The 20,128-nt window shown below is 47.7% G+C and overlaps 1 protein-coding gene across 1 annotated transcript in view; it reads right to left on the bottom strand.

The window, feature by feature from the left end:
* NOL10 (nucleolar protein 10) overlaps nucleotides 1-13,746 on the bottom strand; it is a 51,511-nt gene extending 37,765 nt beyond the window's left edge. The window contains exons 1-10 of the mRNA XM_054180120.1: nucleotides 13,652-13,746; nucleotides 12,802-12,847; nucleotides 12,012-12,110; nucleotides 10,396-10,473; nucleotides 8,650-8,687; nucleotides 5,951-6,087; nucleotides 4,252-4,317; nucleotides 2,463-2,523; nucleotides 1,875-1,960; nucleotides 1,473-1,551 (exon numbers count right to left, since the gene is read on the bottom strand). Of these exons, the coding sequence (XP_054036095.1) occupies nucleotides 1,473-1,551; nucleotides 1,875-1,960; nucleotides 2,463-2,523; nucleotides 4,252-4,317; nucleotides 5,951-6,087; nucleotides 8,650-8,687; nucleotides 10,396-10,473; nucleotides 12,012-12,110; nucleotides 12,802-12,847; nucleotides 13,652-13,717 (756 nt within the window). The 5' untranslated portion in view covers nucleotides 13,718-13,746. The remainder of the gene's footprint in view (nucleotides 1-1,472; nucleotides 1,552-1,874; nucleotides 1,961-2,462; nucleotides 2,524-4,251; nucleotides 4,318-5,950; nucleotides 6,088-8,649; nucleotides 8,688-10,395; nucleotides 10,474-12,011; nucleotides 12,111-12,801; nucleotides 12,848-13,651) is intronic.
* Between the last annotated feature and the right edge of the window lie 6,382 nt (nucleotides 13,747-20,128).

Here is a 20,128-nt window from a genome sequence, read left to right as displayed (position 1 = left end):
GCTAAACTTGAGGCTTTACTTGAATACATGGATAGGATTTGCATAGAAGATGTAATTCTGCTCTCTGAAAAGGGCTTATGATGGGAGCCCAGCTATGCTGGCAGTGGGGTTTGACCACAGCATGCTTCAGTCTAGAAAAAATTCAAGAGCAAATTTAAGAGCTCACTATCTTCCTTTTCAATTTCTATTGGAAAAATGAACTGTTTTCAAGGCTTTCAGGATTTCTCAATTATCCATATTTCCCTTTAAGTTTCTTCTGCTTTTCTAACAGGATTTAGTTTTCGACTCCCTTTGGCATTCAGTGAGTGCCACTTTCACTCAGCACAACACCACAATGTACATTTCAAGTAGAGACTACAGGCCTTGCCTTCCACAGTATCACAGTATCACTAAGGTTGGAAGAGACCTCAAGGATCATCGTGTCCAACATGCATTTTCATCTGCAAAGTCTCCTGTGGAACTCGAGAAAGACCTGAACTCTTTCACATGTAATGTGTGAATACTAACTCCAATTATATTTTTATCAATATATTTTCATCAAAGTGATACTAGTGTGCAATAAACCTTGCCTGACATACACTAGCATCATGGCAAGTACAGCTTAAGAGCTGTACACATCTGTACCTACTATTGAACAAGCCAGGGCTTTCTAAATGCACTAAGAGACTGCTGAAGGCAGAAAAAAAATCCCTCCTCCACTTTATTAACTGCTGCCATCATATCTGTAAATTAAATCACCCCTCACAGAAAGATTAGACAGTAAGAACAATTATTGAAAGAATCACAAAATCACTTAGCTTGGCAAAGACCTTGAACCCAACACTACCCCATCCACCACTAAATCATATCCCCAAGCACCGCATCTACACCCCACTGAGATCCTGTGCCAAGCCCTGCCCATTGCACAGCAGACTGCAGTTACAAAAGAATCTTTGGTAAAAGCCAGCATGCTGGATTTGAAACTCCTCCTTTCCAACTTACTCATCACTCTTGCTTGCACTGGGAAGGGGCTTGATTTTTTAAAGAGTCTCATAATTTGTCACAGCCCCTGCAAAGCCAAGATGACATCACTCACTTCTGTTTTCTGAGCCACTACCAAGGCAAGGGAGAGCTTTACACAAGTACTGAGATGATCTTGACGGCCTCAAAAGGCAGCAGCCTCCCCACCTGACTCCCCACCAGGTGAAGAACCTGACTTCTTCACCTTCAGTCACAAGCAAACTGAAGAATTTGAAGCCACGGAGGATGTGATGACTGTAAGCGGTCCTTGCAGCAAAGGGCACTTTGAAGAACCAACCTTATCGATTGTGTGCTTCTATACTACTCTACTCATGTAATTTATGCTCTTCTAAACGCTTGTGTTAACATACACCTATATATTTACAGTAAATGCACTCAGCACACAGCAACTTGGATTGGAAACTGCAGGAACAGGATCTTCTAAGACCTGCTGTAGGCGTTGTTAAGCCTACCTGCCCAGTGGATGTTCCAACAGCCATATTCAAAGCTCCATCAAATTTCAGTGCTGAAATGGACGGCAAACCTTCTATCCTGCAAAGCACAATGCTTATAATTAGACATTCTCCTTTACTGGAAGAATCATTTACATATTAAACACAGTGCAGATAAGGAAGGTCAATTAATTCACAGCACTCAAACACTAGTTCAAAAGGTAGTTGTGTAAAAGATTAAGCACTGCTCCTCAGATCAATAATTAAGAGACTCCTTTGTGCCTAAGAAAGCCCTTTATTCACACTAGCACTAAGCAGAGAGGACCAGGGGCAGGTCATCTGCACACAAAGTAGGGCTTGTTACTAAAGCAACACTTCAGAGGAAACAGAAGCAGCTGCTTCCAGGAGGCAGCCTTTACTCACTCGGTGTCTGCTGTCACACTGCTCAACGCACAGTCCAGCAGCCCAACTCGAGTCCTTGTTCTGGGATCCCAGCATTCCACTTTACCCTGAAGAGTTCAGAAAACGTTTCAAGCTGATGCAGCAGGCGCCTGGTGTTCTGACAGTGCTCACATACAGTGGTGAGTTATCTGTGAGCAATTCATCGGATTTCTCAGGCTGACAGCAGATATTTCAATGGCGACACACCAGCTCTACACATCTAACTTCCCTTTAACCCGATCCAAAAGTCAAAATCCTTAGCACTGCATTTCCAAAAACGAGCAGGGCGCTCATGCCAGCTAATCCCAGCAGATTTACTCTGAAGTAAAACCACATCATTTTCTGCCCTATCTGCAAAATCTCAAGCATCTCAGGAAAAAAGGTAGCTGAGAAATCCTACCTGCACTGTGCTCTGCAAAATCATCCTGTTTAACTGTTACATGCCTAAGACAGCCCATGAGATCAAATCGAGTAATCACACTTGCATGATCACTTCTTATCCTCATGCAAACTACTGTAAGGAAGAAATAAACTTCACTGCCCCTTCGTCAAAGAAATGCAAACATTTACCTCAGCCGTCCCCAGAGCAAACAGGAAGTGTACAGGGTTTATGTCACAGACATTGCTCTCTCTGAAACAGAAAAGGGTCAAGTATAACGACCTCAGAATAATTACACACATGAACAGCTAGAAAGATTTCTGCTCATCCTGGAAAAGCAACAGCTGGAGGAAAGGGATGGGTGGCCACCCAAGAGCAGCTTCCTAGGCTTAAGAGGAGCTTATCATGGATTTGGAGCCATCAGACAGTGCTGATGACTTGACAGAGGTGATCCTCCAACTGATAAGACAATTATCCACAGAGTAAAAATATTAAGTACTGGAATGGGTTGCCCCTGGATGATGTGGAGTTTGTCATCTGAGTTTAAGATCCCACAGAATCACCAAGGTTGGAAGAGACCTCAAAGATCATTAAGTCCAACCTGTCACCACAGACCTCATGACTAAACCATGGCACCAAGTGCCATGGCCAGTCCCATCTGGAACACCTCCAGGGATGGTGACTCCACCACCTCCCTGGGCAGCACATTCCAATGGCTAACGACTCTCTCTGGGAAGAACTTTCTCCTCACCTCCAGCCTAAACTTCCCCTGGTGCAGCTTGAGACTGTGTCCTCTTGTTCTGGTGCTGGTTGCTTGAGAGAAGAGACCAACTCCCTCTTGGCTACAGCCACCTTTCAGGTAGTTGTAGGGAGCAATGAGGTCTCCCCTGAGCCCCCTCTTCTCCATGCTAAACAACCCCAGCTCCCTCAGCCTCTCCTCATTTTCCCCTGGGAAAATGCACCTGAATTCAGTGTGATCTTGAGTAGGAGCCTAGGCTCTGAGGCTCTCTCTGAACTCAGGAATTCTGCCTTTCTCTGCCTGTACCACTGTCTAGCACCTGTCCTTGCCACATTAGTACATCATTACATTGTTAAACAGCTCAATTGTGTCAGGAGGGCTTCCCTATTAGTTCAGTTCTGAACCCTACATCTCCAGCAAGTTCTGATGGGTGGCCTGCCTTCCATTCCCCCAGCAAGTATCCTGTTTCTTAACAGGGCACTCAAGCAAGTGTTTCTCTCTACACCACTCATCCCAGAACTTCCCAAGCTGTGTTCAAAGCCCTTCACCTCCAATTCTGTAACTCACATATCCCCTTCACCTCACAAGGTCAAGCTCACCTAACTCAGATTTGACACTACACCCCTACCTCTTCCATTGCAAGATTTTCCTCCTTTTTGCTTCTGCTGCTCAGTTTCGGTACTGAGACATCCTAAACATTTCTTTGCCCATGAAACCATCTTACCCACCAAGCTGCTGCCTACCCAGTAGCCACTTCAGTCTTTCCTCATCTGCTTACCCCACATAAAAGAAACCCAGCTCCTTCTCCAGTGGGGTTTTCAAACACTCAGGCAAATGCCAGAGATACAAAAAGTCTCTCTGGGCTACTCCAATAACAGAAGGACAAAGACATGTCTGGGAAAGCACATACCCCGTGGGTAGAGCTCTGTATGATGGCCAAATTGAGCAATAATGGCCAAGTATTGATGTAGTGCCCTGCAGTTATACAGTGCCCACAGCCAGTCTATACTACAGACCTTTAAAACATCCCCACAAGAACCCTCAAACCCTAAGAACTAGAACTAAGAGTTACAGAACATAAAGACTCTGCATATGTTCCCTTTCAACTCCACGGGGTGTGGGCAGCATCCAGCTGTGGCAGCAGTGCTGAGCACGCTGGTGGTGAGGGCAGCATCCAGCTGTGGTGGTGTGCTTCCACCTGGTGGAAGTGAGGCAGATGTCCTGCAGCACAGATCACTTACGCAGCCTCCGTCTGCAGGGAGTTGAGGAAGCGTCCTTGCTCCAGGTTTAGCCTGTACACTTCGGAGCTAGAAAGGGAAAATTCCAAATTACTTCTTATCCTGACCAGTCCTGAGAAGCACTGATGTACGTCAGAGGTTATGCAGTCTTGCTGACAGCCTTGATTTGCCCAACACACCATCTTCAGAGCTCCCATCGCTAAACCTCAGGCACAAATATCCTTCAGTGTTAAAACCGCAGGGAAATGTCTGCCTTCAAAGGTATTTACTGCAATGCCATGTTCTGCCAACTCTTCTTTTTCCAGGGAAAAGATATATTACTGCATTTCTTAAAACCTTCTGATTTCCCATGATTTACATCGTACTTTGAATTGCTGATTAATCTGTTCAACACCCTCAAGACTTCACTTTGGTTTTACTATGTCTTCTCAAACTCTATTTTCGTGACTTGACCCACACTTCAACAACAAAACACCAACCAGGATAGAATAGAATAAAATTAACCAGGTTGGAAGAGACCTTTGAGATCGAGTCCAACCTATCACCCAACACCACCTGATCAACTAAACCTTGGCACTGAGTGCCTCATCCAGTCTCCTCTTAAACACCTCCAGAGATGGTGACTCCACCACCTCCCTGGGCAGCACATTCCAAAGGCCAATCTCTCTTTCTATGAACAACTTCTTCCTAACATCCAGCCTAAACCTCCCCTGGCCCAGCTGGAGACTGTGTCCTCTTGTTCTGGTGCTGTTTGCCTGGGAGAAGAGACCAACCCCTACCTGGCTGCAACCTCCCTGCAGGGAGTTGGAGAGAGCAAGAAGGTCTCCCCTGAGCCTCCTCTTCTCCAGGCTAAGCAACCCCAGCTCCCTCAGCCTCTCCTCCAGACCCCTCCCCAGCTTTGTTGCCCTTCTCTGGACACCTTCCAGCATCTCAACATCTTTCCTCAACTGAGGAAACTTTCCTAAACACAGGACTCAAGGGGTGGCCTAACCAGTGCTGAGCACTGGGCACAATGACTTCCCTGCTCACCACACTGTTCCTGATGCAGGCCAGGATGCCATTTGCCTTCTTGGCTACCTGGGCACACTGCTGGCTCATCTTCAGCTGCTGTCAACCAGTACCCCCAGGCCCCTTTCTGCCTGGCTGCTCCTAGCCACTCTGACCCCATCCTGGCCACAATAACCCCATGCAGTGCTACAATGTGCAGAACCTGGCATTCAGATATGTTCAATCTCATGCCCTTGGACTCTGCCCACCTGCCCAGCCTGGCAAGGTCCCTCTGCAGAGCTCTCCTACCCTCTAACTGATCAACACCTGCCCCCAGCTTGGTGTCATCTGCAAACTTACTGATGATGGACTCAATCCTCTCGTCCAGGTCATCGATAAAGATATTAAAGAGCATGGGGGCCCAGCACTGATCATTTAATTTTCCTTGCTGAGATGCTAGTGGCTTTTTAAAACAGTACCCTGGATCACAAGTTTTGTAACAAGCTTGCAATTATGATGTACCTGGTTAAAAAACCACAAGTCTCAGTGCAGGAAACTGAACTCCTCTTCGTCCTCTTCCCAAGCAGTTCTCCATCACTAACTTGTAAGGAATTACTAGGCCAAATTTTTAACCTTCCTGGTATTTTAATGTTCATTTTATTCTTGGAAAACATTGCTAACCAAAGAGAAACAAAACACTGCACTTCATCAATACCTTGCTCCTACAAAAAACAGGTCACACGATGGGTAGTGGTAAGAGAAATCTCTACCAAATTTTGGTATTCTTGTCCTGTAGTAATGGCCATGCTGTGAATGGAACTCCACAAACCTGCCACACTGCAAGAAGACAATCTGAAACGAAAACAGAGAGCCCTGAAACATACAGAAGCAGAATACAATCTCCTTGTCTTACATCACAAACTCCAGAGATTTCTTCTCAAGTTCACACAGCTTCATCATAGCTCATTTAAATAATTCATAGCAAAATGACAGAATCAACTAGCACTCAACATTCTCACTAGCCACAGCAAAGATCTTTATGAACAAACAGTAAATGAATAATCAGGAGTGCATGTGACACTTTGGAAGTGACGGTGCAGCCAGAAGCACTTCAGGCGTCTCAGTGTTATGCCACACACAAATCCACACCTGCACTTCTCTCAGCCACTGGAGTGGTTCATTTCCTCCAGGAACAATGCCAGGCAGACAGCAGCATGCAGATGAGTACACCCCAATACACAGCAGGGTCCCAGTCAATGACAGCAAGGACCTTTGTGCATTCCCTCATTGTTTGCCCACCACATAAGCACATTGCTTCTCTCTGATATTTAAACCTCTCAGCCCTGGGAGAGCCCAGAGGGAGGCATTACTAGATGTCTTTATCTATACTAGTAAATAAAGCAGGAACCTGCCCCTGCAGTCCTGATGGCAATTTCACACGGCACAACTCATACCCACACCATGGAATTCTTCCCACTCCAAACACAAACAGCATCACCCACACCATGTTACATTCATGCTGTACCTCACACCGTGTCCCCAGCACAGTGTGAGGGAGAGACAGCTGCTCTGGCCCAAACTCCTCCATTTGGAATGCAAACAGTGAAGTGAGCTGGATAACCACACGCCAGCTCTTGACTCTGAGCCTCACCCCTATTTAGCTTTGACTAGAAAAGTGACAGTTTGGCTGAGGGTATGTACAGACATGCATCTTCTGAAGCAGCAGAGAGATTTTACACTTCCTGTCGCTGGCCTGCATTGCTGGCAACACCAATAAGGATGAGAAGCTTGGGAAAGGCCAAGTATAGAATTTCATTTTCATCTGTACTCCTTATTCATCTCTGTACATTCCTCCCTTACAAAATGTGGAGAAGGCACTGATCCAGGCTAGCACTTCATGCTTATTGACCAGCAAGTCCTCCCTAACGGGGTCCCCTCAAGACAAAAGGGATGTTGAGAGCATCCAGAGGGCTACCAAGGCAGACAAGAGGCAGAACACAAAACATACAAAGAAAGGTTGGAAGAATCTCAGCCAGGCAAGTAACACCCCCCAGGGCAACCTAATAGCAGGCAGCAACTGATGTGCAGCTAGAAAAAGAAAAGAACCAAACCCTTTGCACTAGCAACAGCGACAATTTCAGACTCTCCTGGGCAGGTTAGACAGGAAGTAAACATTTCCTACAGTGAGGTAACGCAGCATTTCAGCAGATTCAGTGAATCAGTGCATGCCTGCCATTTTTGACATCTGAAAGGTCTCTTCCCACCAATATTTAGAGGATTCTAAGCATTTCAAGACTAATTTCTCAAATACTCTTGCCTCTAACATGTTCCAAACACTGGCAGCTACCTGAAATAGTTTTCTTTGTGATGATTTAGTAAGTTGTAAGAAAATTAAATTGAAAATTTAGTCTGTATTAAGCTGTGAAAGTAGAGCTTCGGTATGGGATACAGCAGCAGTTTCAGCTGGAGGCACACACAAATCCTGCTGTTCCTCAGCAGTCAATGCAATGTGTTTGTCTCAGTCTCCTTTACCTGTTTGGGCTGCGCAGCCAGAAACATTCTCCCACAGACAAGTGGGAGGCTCCTGAACAGTCTCAGCCGACTTCTTTTGCTACTTCACACATTCTCAGATCTCTCATAGGGAAAAGATTTTGCAAAGACTACAGCTAGAAGGCTAGAGGACAACACGTAGCGAACAAGCCTGTACCGGAAATGCCAAGATCTCACTATTAAGATTTACGCTTAAGAAAAGGAGGCTGCTCCGAGCGAACACTGCAAAATGAGACGCTTCAGTTGCACGCTTAACTAGGAACACCACACCCTGGTGGATCAGTAAAGCAAGGTTTACAGAAAGAGGTAACATTTTATTGCATCAACTGCTGAAGCTGAACTTGGCTGCTTTCAGCCAAGTGCGATACAGAGTTAGAAGCAGCAGTTCTACTGGGCCTGAAAAAGGGCTGAGGGTCTGATGAAGAACTGTTTCCTTCAGACAGTACTTCTCGCCACAATCTTCACCTCCTTCAAAGGCAATGCTAACAAATCACCCAGCCCACCTCTCTGAAAAGGAGTATCTGTGTAACACTCGTCACAAGGGATGGCAACTGAATGTTGTCATGAAAGAATTGACTAATCCCATTTCCCTCGTTATTTTGTTTGTAGGCTAGACCAGTATTTAAAGTGTTTATCTACTACAGACAAAAAACTTTGGAAGTGGTAAGGCAAAGTACAATAGGAGGAGACAACAGAAACAAACAACATTCTGAAGGTACAAGAAATGTTTGCCCTGATGCTTTTAAAACATGCTTTTCTGTTCCAGAAGTTGTGTTGATTGACTGCTCTTACTATATATGAAAATGCATTTTAATACACATATTAAACAACTTTTCATGTATACACTGAAAACAGTAAACATACCTTTGAGTAATCATCTGATAAAATCTCAAATGTAACCACTAGAAGAGAGAGCAAGAGAATTTTAAGTCAACTTAAGCAAGCTGATTTGCAAGCATTGGCATAGATCCTGCAAACACTCACACTAACCTTTAGTCATGCTAGCATTCCCCACAGCTGTCAATGCAGAATGCAGGCATTGTGATAACATCTTTAATTATAAACTTTTATTTGCAAAATAGCAAGCAGTGTTCTAAAACTTTAGGCACATTTGAAGCACCTTGTAATCTTTTTATCGTTCTGGTGTACTCGACACATGTTCCTCAACACAACGCTCAGCAAGGTCTTTACTGGCACAGAGAGCCTCCAACCAAATGGTTTTCAGTAAGTGTGTGGTCCATGGACCTTTGGCGAGCCATCAGACGCGAGTAAAAAAAATAGTTCAGACACACTACACACAAACCTGCAGATGAAACCCTTCTAAGGGGGCACTGCTTCCACAGAAAAGGTTTTAAGGTTCAAAAAACCCCACCAAACAAAGCCCAAGCACACCACAAACTGACAGCTTCCGTGGTGAGCACTGCAACCTTCTGAACTTCGCCTAGTTTTAAATCAGCTGGGTTGGGAACACTAAGGAGTAGCTGCTTCAGCTAAGCTGGTTCCATTTCAGTGAGGCAGTTCACTTCACGGTTACCTGAAGTGACTCTTCACACTTCAAATTAAACATACTTCTGCAGTCTAGGAAGATGCTAGTTCCAAGAGTTTTACTTTGAGCTCTAATCACCAGTAAGCATATACTACTACAATGACTCCTGCTCCACTACAGGGAGTGCCACTCTTGCCATACCTTCCTTTCTGAACCCCTGCCCCTACCACTTCCCTTCTTACTATGTTGTGCACTCTTTACTCCATGTGAAGAAACACCATCATGCTCTACTCCCCTCCTCTTCACCTAATTCAGTAGGTCTCCATTTCTGCTACTCATATCACTTTCATACATCACTGCTAGAACAGCTTCGTTCTTCCCTAACAATTTAGGACTTCTACCACGCTATGCTCATCTCCTCATTGCTTTGCTCACCTCTGTACCCCAGTTTTTAGCCAATCCAAACTCATGCAAGCACCATTTGCCTAATCTATGCACCCTAAAACTCAAGAGCCACAGCAGATCTGACTTCCTCCCCTAGTCTAGCTGCCAGAAAAGTCTCCCTTTCCACTGTACAGATGTACCCCTACTTTCCTTACCACAGCTGCTGTCCCTCCAAATTAGTAGCAGTGGTGTACATTAAGGCTTAGCCATGCTACCATCTATCATCCACTACCTTGTTTCCTAGTAAATAAACACAACATTAAACCAACCCACATCAGGGAATTTTCTCTGTCCTGTGACTTACCTTGGGCTCCAGTGGGATAGTGAAAGCACAGTGCATGCAGAGTGCCTTCTCCTGCTTCACCCAAGGGGAAAGAGGGGACATCTGGCCACCCCTCAGCCATGGTATCCTCTCTGCATTCCCCATACAGAGCACAGACCTCAGCCAAATCCACTCACCAAACCCTGCACTTACTGGCACAAGGTGAACCTCGCATTCCTCACACCACTCCAAGAGAAGAAATACATTAGGAGGAGGACAAGGATAAAAGCTAGGCGATTCTTGTGCTCCTGCAAAGCACATTTTGTCTCCTCAGCACAGGTTGGGAAATCCCTCCTCGAGTCCAACTGGAACTATCCATGAGCAACATCATGAACTATCAGTCACAGCTCGTACTAACCTTCAGAATCTAAGCATCTTTCAAACTTCTGGGATAACTGATAGGTATCAAAACAGCGGATCCTTGGCTTGTAAGTTCCTGAAAGAAAAATTTGATCTTTAGTAAAAATGTAAGCCAGAAGTACACTGAAGCATTGTTTAAACATAACATCTTACACATACAGGCCTTACTGCATTTCAGCTCTAAGTGTCCTGACCTCAAAGTCTCTGTGACTGGAAGAACATGCCTCTCGTTGGCATGACCTGTGGCCTGATTTTTGTCTTCAGTGCCTGAAAGGACCCTGCATGTTTGCAGGTTCTTCTGATTACCAGACACATCCTGCAGAATCCAACACCTTCCAGTAGATCCAAGGCTCCTTAAGCTATGAAAGCATTCACATTTGGATCCTGCTGTGACCATGTAGTAGGAAAGAGTTAACTGGAGCTTGACTAGAAGCTGTTGAGGGCTGCCTGGGAATAATTGGTGTTTGTACCCAGATGCCTGGGAATGCTTGGTGTTTGATCCCACGTGCATAACAGTAACGGGTAAGACGTATCTGTGGGTTCCTCTGTTTGCAAAACTAAGAAGGGATGGTGGGAATGTACTGAACGTGTTCGCATCCTGAGCTAACCACAAAAGACCTTCAAGCCCTTGTTTGACTGCTAATGGACCTGAGGAAGATAAAGATGAGGAAGGCTATTGCTGGGCAGGGTGTGTGTGACCCCCTGAGTAGGCTGCACACATGAGCAGTAGGGTGAGAAGTTACTCAACACGATTGCAAAATATGGGAGGGGCTTTGGCCCCAAGACCCAGACCAGCCTCCTGTGATGTCCTGGCCCCACGGCACAGGACCCTTAAAAAAGACCTGAAGATCGCCACTGGCAAGGTCCTGCTGCCTCTCTGCTCCAAGCAAAACAAGACTTGGTCTGGGGGTCGCCTGACCGGATGGCAGACGGTCAGCTCCACCATCTGGCCTCTTGGGTACCACCGTGCTGCTCATGGAGTGTTCAGGGTGAGTTGTGCTTTACGTGGGACCGAGCTCTTCTTCTGTGTTTCCTGAGCAGCCTGCAGGGTTGTGGCTCGCAGCGCTCCGCCACAGCCTCGCCCGCCTTCGTGATGAATGAAGACGTGCCTGCTGGCACCTGTGCTGTACCTAGCTATTTCACCCCGCATCCAAGAGCTCACCAATACAGACCGTCACAGCAGGCAGCATGACCCTCCTCCAAAACACCCCCCAAACCACGCCTGAAAGTTCTTCAGAGCAAATTAACATATATAACAATACTGTATATAACAACATATATAACAATTAAGAACTTATTTTCTAACTGTATGATAAACAGTTTAGGTTTTGTGCTATGAAATCATGGTGGCGGGGGTGGGGGGGGGGGGTGTCAAACTACATGGCCTTCAAAGGTCCCTTCCAAACCTTCCTGCGATTCTAGATTCAAAGAACATCTGCATGTGTTCCACAATGCCACCAGCAATACTGCTGCTCTATCACACCTGAAGGCTACACTTCCAAAACTCTGTTCAGTGCTATGTTACCAATTGTGCTTGAAACACTAAGTCATGCTGCAACCAAGATTTTCTCACACTTTTGGCCTCTTCTAGAGAGAGACACTTTGTTAACTCACCGACTGCCATAATATACTGTCCATCTCTTGACACCTTAATCTTTGTGCTAACTGTTGGCATTTCAAAGTCTTGAATGAGTTCAATTCTCCTACGGATATCTATGAGAAACAAAAACAAAAACACACACCACCAAGTATTTTTGTAAAGGTAGCACAGTTGCATCAGCCCCAAAAACTGTGTCAGTTTCTTACAGAAGCATGTCAAGTTAACTGAACATAAGGAATACCTTTCCAGATCTCTCAAGGTACAAAGATCTTCTAAGTATGATTAACACATCACGAGCGGACTAACGTGGTCTGTTAACCCCAAGAAGCAGGCCACCTCCCCGCAAAACCACTGTCCGTGTTGAGCCGACGGTGTAACAAGTTATTACATAGCACAGTAACAAACACCCTCACCCCTTTTACACAACTAAGCCTTTGTAGAATGGACTCCACCCTCCTGTTAATTCTGTGCATTTTTTGTTTGGTTGAATTTCTTACCCAGCATTTTTGTGGCCATTTTTGGTATGATCAGCCATTTTTATTTTGTGTAACAAGCTTAAGTGAAATTGATGAAGTTCCTGTGCTCTTCAGACTTGCATAAGGAGAAGATTACAACTGGACTTCCTCAAAAGTTACACATGGAATTAATCCATTGTATCTGCAACCCCAATATTTAATATTTGAAATGCAAACCAACACTCTAATGTTCTTCCCTGCATCAGACAATGAAGCATCTCCCTCTGAACCTGCATGTGGTGAGTGTGCAGCTGAGCATTACTGAGGGCCCTCTGAGGGGAACACTCACCCACATCTTTCTTCTGCAAAGCCCTTTTCTTCCTATCCGAGAGCCACTGTAAGGAAAGATACAAACCAGAGTCGAGTTTTTCATCCACAAAGGAACCAGAGAATCACTTAAAGGTTGGAAGTACATCACACCAAGGGCGTTAACGTTTTCTTTTTTATTGATTATTTTAACAACTCACACCAGGAAAACTTACCAAGTCGTGTGCTTTACGGGTCTGTAGAATAACACACCTAGAGGTATACAGCCGCACGCATTCAAGTTTAACAAGTACCCAGAGCCCGTTTGAGCCCATGGCCCCAGCCTCGGCACCGGCGCACACGGGGAAGAGGCAGCTCAGCACGCTGCGGCGGCCCCGGCAGCGACCAGCGGCAGCCCCCCGGCCCCCAGCACGCTGCGGCGGCCCCGGCAGCGACCAGCGGCAGCCCCCCGGCCCCCAGCACGCTGCGAACGGCTCCGGCAGCGACCAGCGGCAGCCCCCCGGCCCCCAGCACGCTGCGAACGGCTCCGGCAGCGACCAGCGGCAGCGCCCCGGCCCCCAGCACGCTGCGAACGGCTCCGGCAGCGACCAGCGGCAGCGACCAGCGGCAGCGCCCCGGCCCCCAGCACGCTGCGAACGGCTCCGGCAGCGACCAGCGGCAGCGCCCCGGCCCCCAGCACGCTGCGAACGGCTCCGGCAGCGACCAGCGGCAGCCCCCCGGCCCCCAGCATGCCTGGAGCGGTTTCGATCGCAGGGACCGGCGGCGGCCCCGGCCCCGGCCCCGAGCACGCAGCATGCTTGGAGCGGTTTCGATCGCAGGGACCGGCGGCGGCCCGAGGCCCCACCGGCCGCCCTCTCGCTCCACTCCCTCACCTCCGGGAGGCTCCTGCCGGCACTCAGGCTGTAGATCTTCACCTCGTTGAGGCTGGAGACCTGCATGGCCACGGCCGCACCACTGCTTCCGGGGCAGAGGGAAGCGGAAAGCGACTCGCTCCCGGTCCTCTGCCTTTTGAGTCCGGTGGCGGCAGCTGCTTTGGGACCTTTCCGTTCCGGAGGAAGCAAATCTTGTCATGGAATCACAGAATGGCCTTTAGGATTACTCAGTCCAACCGTAACCAGACTACCACGGCCACTAAACCATCTACAGCATCTGGAACACCTCCAGGCATGGGGACTCCACCACCTCCCTGGGCAGCCTGTGCCAGTGCCTGACCACTCTTGCGCCAAAGACGTTTTTCCTCCTCTCCAACCTAGCCCTCCCCTGGCACATTTTCAGGCCATTTCCTCTCCTTCTATCATCTGATACAGGGAGAAGAGACCAACCCCCACCTAGCTCCAACCTCCTTTCAGGGAACTCTGGAGAGCAATGAGGTCTCCCCTTAGCCTCCTCCAGGCTGAACAACCCCAGCTCCCTCATCTCCTCCAAATCCCACACCAGCCTTATTGCTCTTCTCTGGACACGCTTCAGGGCTTCGATGTCTTTCCTATGCTGTGGCACCCAGAACTGAACACAGTACTCAGGCTGCGGCCTCACCGGGGTCAAATACAGAGGCATCTCTTCCCTACTCCTGCTGGACACACTAGTTTTAGAATAGAATAGGATAGAATAGAATAGACCAGGTTGGAAGAGACCTTCAAGATCATTGCATCCAACCCATCAACCAATCCAACACCACCTAATCAATTAAACCATGGCACCAAGCACCCCATCAAGTCTCCTCCTGAACACCTCCAGTGATGGTGACTCCACCACCTCCCCAGGCAGCCCATTCCAATGGGCAATCACTCTCTCTGTATAGAACTTCTTCCTCACATTCAGCCTAACTCTCCCCTGGCACAGCCTGAGACTGTGTCCTCTTGTTCTGGTGCTGGCTGGCCTGGAGGAGAGACCAACATCCGCCTGTCTACAGCCTCCCTTCAGGGAGTTGGAGAGAGCAAGAAGGTCTCCCCTGAGCCTCCTCTTCTCCAGGCTAAACAACCCCAGCTCCCTCAGCCTCTCCTCACAGGGCTGTGTTCCAAGCCCCTCACCAACTTTGTTGCCCTTCTCTGGACTCGTTCCAGCAAGTCAACATCCTTCCTAAACTGAGGGGCCCAGAACTGGACACAGGACTCAAGGTGTGGCCTAACCAGTGCTGAGCACAGGGCACAATGACCTCCCTGCTCCTGCTGGCCACACTGTTCTTGATGCAGGCCAGGATGCCATTGTCCCTCTTGGCTGCCTGGGCACACTGCAGGCTCGTGATCCAGGCCAGGATGCTGATGGCCTTCCTTGCCCTTAATCCCCTCATCCAAATCATTAATGATGATACTAAACAGAACTGGCCCCAGTACTAAGCCCTGGGGGACACTGCTTGTCGCCAGATGGGTTTATCTCCATTTGTCACAACTCATTGGGCCTGGCCACCAAGACAGTTTTTAATCTAGCCAAGAGTCCACCTGGCTATGGGCTGCAACGTCCTTGATGAGAATGTTGTGGGAGATGGTGCCAAAGGCTTGGGGTTCAAGAAGGCCAAGTGCAAGGTCCTGCAGTGGGGTCAGGAAAGCAGCCCTATGGAGAAGGACCTGGAGGTGCTGGTGGGTGAGGAGTGGGACATGAACTGGCAGTGTCCTGGGCTGCATCAAAAGAAGCATGTCCAGCAAGTCAAAAGAGGTGATTCTGTCCCTCTACTCTGCTGAGACCCCACCTGCAGTGCTAGGTCCAGTTCTGGAGTCCTCAGCGCAGATGTGGACCTGTTAGAGAGGAGCCAGACGAGGCCACAGCAATAGTAGGAGGGCTGGAAGCCCTCCACTGTGAGGCCAAGCTGAGAGAGTTGGGCTTGTTCAGCCTGGAGAAGAGAAGGCTGCAGGGAGACCATAGAGCAGCCTTTAAAAACTTACAGGGGCCTTGCAGAAAGATGGAGACAACATTTCTGACAAGGTCTGTTGCAACAGGATAAGGGCTGATGGTTCTAAACTGAAGACGGATAGATTTAGACTAGATAAAAGGAAGTCTTATTTTACAATGAGGGTGGTGAAACACTGGCACAAGTTTCCTCAACAGGTGGTGGAAGCTCCAACCCTGGAAACATTCAAGGTCAGGCTGGACAGACAACCTGCTCTAGTTGCAGATGTCCCTGCTGACTGCAGGAGGGTTGGACCGCATGACTTTTAGAGGTGCCTTCCAACCCAAAGCATTCCATGGTTCTGTGTCCAGCAAGCTTTGCTAGCACCACTGTTCACAGCAAAACAACTGAGCTGCTGCCTGTTTCCCCAGGCGTTCTTGTCTAACATTGAAAAAGCCCTCGCACAAGTCACTGCTGGGGGACGACAGGCAACAGGGGCAGCTGGAGTGTGCTGAACAGCCTGTGGCTCTCCTTCTTGCTAGGCAACGCTGTACCGTGTAGCATTCAAGCATAATGTCTGCTGTCTGCCCATGAGGAAGGCTGCAGTGCCGTTCTGTGGGGCCTGAAGGATAAATCATGAAGGCAGAAGTCGCTTTTGCAGGCTAGGTGGGGGGCTGTAATTCTATTGTGTCATGGCAGACCACATCTGTTGTCCCTGGAAAACAATGAACCCAGGACTGGGTTGAGCAGAACCTTAGCAGCAAAACCCTTTTCGTTTCTTTGTAGCAGCAACATTTAGAAAAGAAAGGACATGCAAAATTGTGACCATTCCTTTGCTAATGTACAAGAGTACAGACAAGGCGTTAACATAATGTATGTCCAACCTACAGACACCTTCAAGACTCAGCAAAAGTCACCACTGAATTCTTATCACAAACCATAATTGGTATGAGATTCAAAGTGAAGCTGTTTCAAGTAAGTGTCATGTAGGACATTCCATGGATGATGTGTCTCCCCAATGGTGACACCAGTGTCACAATGAGACAGGACTCTCCTCTACTCAGTACAAGAGGGCATTACGGCTGAGATTCATGGTGATAATAAACCTGAATATAGGTGCCTGCATGGGTGCTAGATGTCTGAGCTCCTGTTTCACAGAGGTAAGGCTTCAGCTGCTTGAATGTAGGTTGCCTGGTGCCATTTGAGATGCCATATGGTATCCAGGACACCTAGAATGGGGCTGACAGAAGACCTGTGGAAAACCCATGGCCTCTGCAGCATGAGCAAGATGTTCAAGGGCATCTCAAGTGGCGCTAGAAGTTCAGACAGCTGAATCTCATCCCTAGTAAAAGCAGTTAATGAAGCCTGGGAGCAATGTACACAGTAGCCGCCAGGTGTCTTCACGGTGAGTGCAGCCATTTCTAGGTCCCACTCTCTTAATTATTTAGCCACTGGCCCTTAATAGGTGTTTCAAGTCTGTGGTGGGTTGAAGTTCCCCCCAGAATTAACTTTTAGCCAGACCAACTCAGTTAGAAACAAATGAAGCTGTATTTACAAGCAAAAAGTACTCTGTACAACGGAATGCAATGAATATGTGCAAAATATGCAGTGTTTACAATAGCATACAAATATTTACAACTATCAAACAACACCAAAACCCCCCTGATTTCACTTGTCAGCACACAGAGGTCTTGTGCTGTTCGAGACGCCCTAAGAAATCCCAGACATCTGCAAGCAATTGGTTGGCGTTACACAAGCTGTGCAGAACACCACTGTCACCCTGGAATGGCATATGAAGGCCCAGCAGGTTGCTCCTCAAAAAGCATTAGACAGGATCAGGAAGGCTGAACCTACAAAGAATTCCTAGAGGCTGCCCAGAGAGGTTGTGGAGTCTTCTTCTCTGGAGACTTTCAAAACCTATCTGGACACACTCCTGTGCAACCCAATCTGGGTGAGCCTGTGTAAGCAGGGGGGTTGGACCCGATCTTCAGAGGTCCCTTCAAACCCATTTTATGATTCTATGATAACTGACCACAGTGCAAATAAAGAGGGGGAGAACCCAGAGGTCCTGGCTGCACAGCAGAAAACATTGTTTTATTTCAAGTTGCTTGAAATAAAGTTTTCATTTTCTTCATCAAATTTAGTTTCCAGGCAAAGCTGATAAATCTGAGCCTGGCCAGCCACACATTTAAGACTTGTTATAAAACAGAAGGGTAAAGATTTGCTGGAATGTGGACTATTAAAATTTCAATCCAGATAGCTTCAGAACAGCCACACCTGCTTGTTCCAGCTACTACAGAGATAAAAATGTCAGGATCTGAATGATGCAGGAGAAGCCCTGACAAAGCATTTTGCTTGCTGTGTATACTGAGCACAAAGCAATAAATGTTGTGTGCAGTGCTGAGCAGTGACACACTACTGGAGCTGTGAGGAGCAGGCAGGTGTGCTGCCAGCAGCTGTGCTGTGGGATTCTTTAGGGCAACAGCAAACCATTTTGCTTGCTTTTTCTTTCTTTTCTAGTGTCAGAATTTGCTGTGTGTATTACCTGGTGGCAGACATGGTGGTGCAGAGTGTTGCCTTCTCTGATGTTAATGCCGACTGGACAGTGCTCCCCTCAGCAGGTACTTACCTGTGATTGTGTTGAGTACCAGCTGTCAGCTACATTCACATTGAAACAGAACCTGGCATTCAGTGGATAAAAGCAACTCCTCAGGAAGGTTCTGCTGCACTTCACGGTACAGAGAGAGTAAATACCCTCATATTTTTAAACCAAAGAAATGGATATACAGCTAAGGAATTATGATAGAGAAGTTGTGCAGTAATCTTGAAAATACACAGAAAACTATTTCTGTTTAAGTAGTATTTTGTTATCCATTATCAGGTTGTTTAGGAGGTTCTTCAGAGTAAAACACACAAGACTATGAAATCAGATTTGAAAGATCTGTTCTAAGCAGAGTCATGTCTCCTCCCTCCCACCCCCTCCAAATACTAAACAGGTAATGCACATAACAGATGTATGCATTGTTTTACAGAGAACTACAGCTCTGTGGTTGCTGTTTTGCAACCTTAAAACATAGGATTGCCCATTAGTGTCACTGTAATAATTGCCTAGGTAGTTCATTTTGATGATCTGTTAGGGAAATTTTCCTTGAGAGATACTCCAAGAAGGCTATTTCAGCACCTAATGACCCGAGGCAGGGTTTTGCTGCTTAGTGTGGCATCTGAAGAAGTACTCCTAGCGGGAGGCAAAGTCACAGAGAAGCTCACTGCCTTGTGGATCAAAGGGAGCAGAACACATGATGGTCATGAGGGAGTTTGCTTTAGGATCACATGGCACCCACGCAGAGAGCTGTGGAACTGGCGGGGCAGACTGTCACAGCTGTGTTGCCACCAGCATGCAGCATGTTGTTCACGTCCCTTTGCATTAGGAGCTGCATCCCTCCTTCCCTCCTCCCCTCCTCCCCCTTCACTGCTGCTTCATACAGCCTGAAAAGAAGTATAATGGGGGTTAAAAATATTTAGAATTCACAGTAAAACCAGAAAATGTGATGCTAGGGAACATCCAATAAGACACTGCTTAGGCATTAACATTCCGTTTCCTCGATACAGTTCTATTAAACAATGCATAAGGTAGCAAGTGCCTGTAAGAAATAATGAAAGTCACCTTGCTGCAGTGCAAACGTTTAGGAAGGAAACGGTGTACACTGTCGTACAGGGACAGCCCTTCAGCCTGGCTTTTACCTTGCTTTCCACAAGATCCACGCACACAGGAGCATCCCTATCAGCCAGTGCTGCTGCAGCAAGCAGCATTCCTTGCCAGCTGACACAATTCTAAATTTAAGAAGCTTACAAGACCATAACATTTCCAAAACCATCGTGTGAAGTATTTCCATTACTTGAGACTGCAGCAAGGATCCAGTGAGAACTGCTTGGTTTGAGCTGGGACAGAGCTGTCTCCTCCAGGTCATGAAGTGTGCTGTGACTCTCAGGTTTAGACTGTACATTAGGAAAAACATTTTCAGGGCAAGAGTGGTCAGGCATTGGAATGTGCTGCCCAGGGAGGTGGTGGAGTCACCAATCCTGGATGTGTTTAAAGGTGGTTTGGATGTAGTGCCTGAGGCTATGGTTTAGGGGTGAACCTTGTCGAGTAGGGTTAATGGTTGGACTTGGTGGTCCTGGGGGTCTTTTCCAATCTGAGCGTTTCTGAGTCTGTGTTCTGCCAGGGGAGGAAGCGCTGCTGCCTCGAAGACTCACACGGGCGTTTGTCAAAAGAAGCACCCGGAGGGGTCCCCAAACAAGCGTTGGGAAAGTCTGCCCCGCCCCGGCCACCTCAGCCAGCGTGTCCGTGCCCGCCCCGCGGGGAGCCGCTGGGTCGGAGCAGCGCGCAGCGGCCGCGGCTAAGGCACCGGGCACGGAGCAGCGGGTGCGGGTTCGGCTAAGGCAGAGGGGAGCGGGTAAGGAAAGGGGCACGGGTCAGCGGGCACGGGTAAGGCAGAGGGCATGGAGAAGCGCGGCTAAGGCAGCGGGC

The sequence above is a fragment of the Dryobates pubescens genome, chromosome 3, assembly GCF_014839835.1.
Source record: "Dryobates pubescens isolate bDryPub1 chromosome 3, bDryPub1.pri, whole genome shotgun sequence".
Classification (NCBI taxonomy): Eukaryota; Metazoa; Chordata; class Aves; order Piciformes; family Picidae; genus Dryobates; species Dryobates pubescens.
This window is presented reverse-complemented; position numbering and strand designations above follow the sequence as displayed.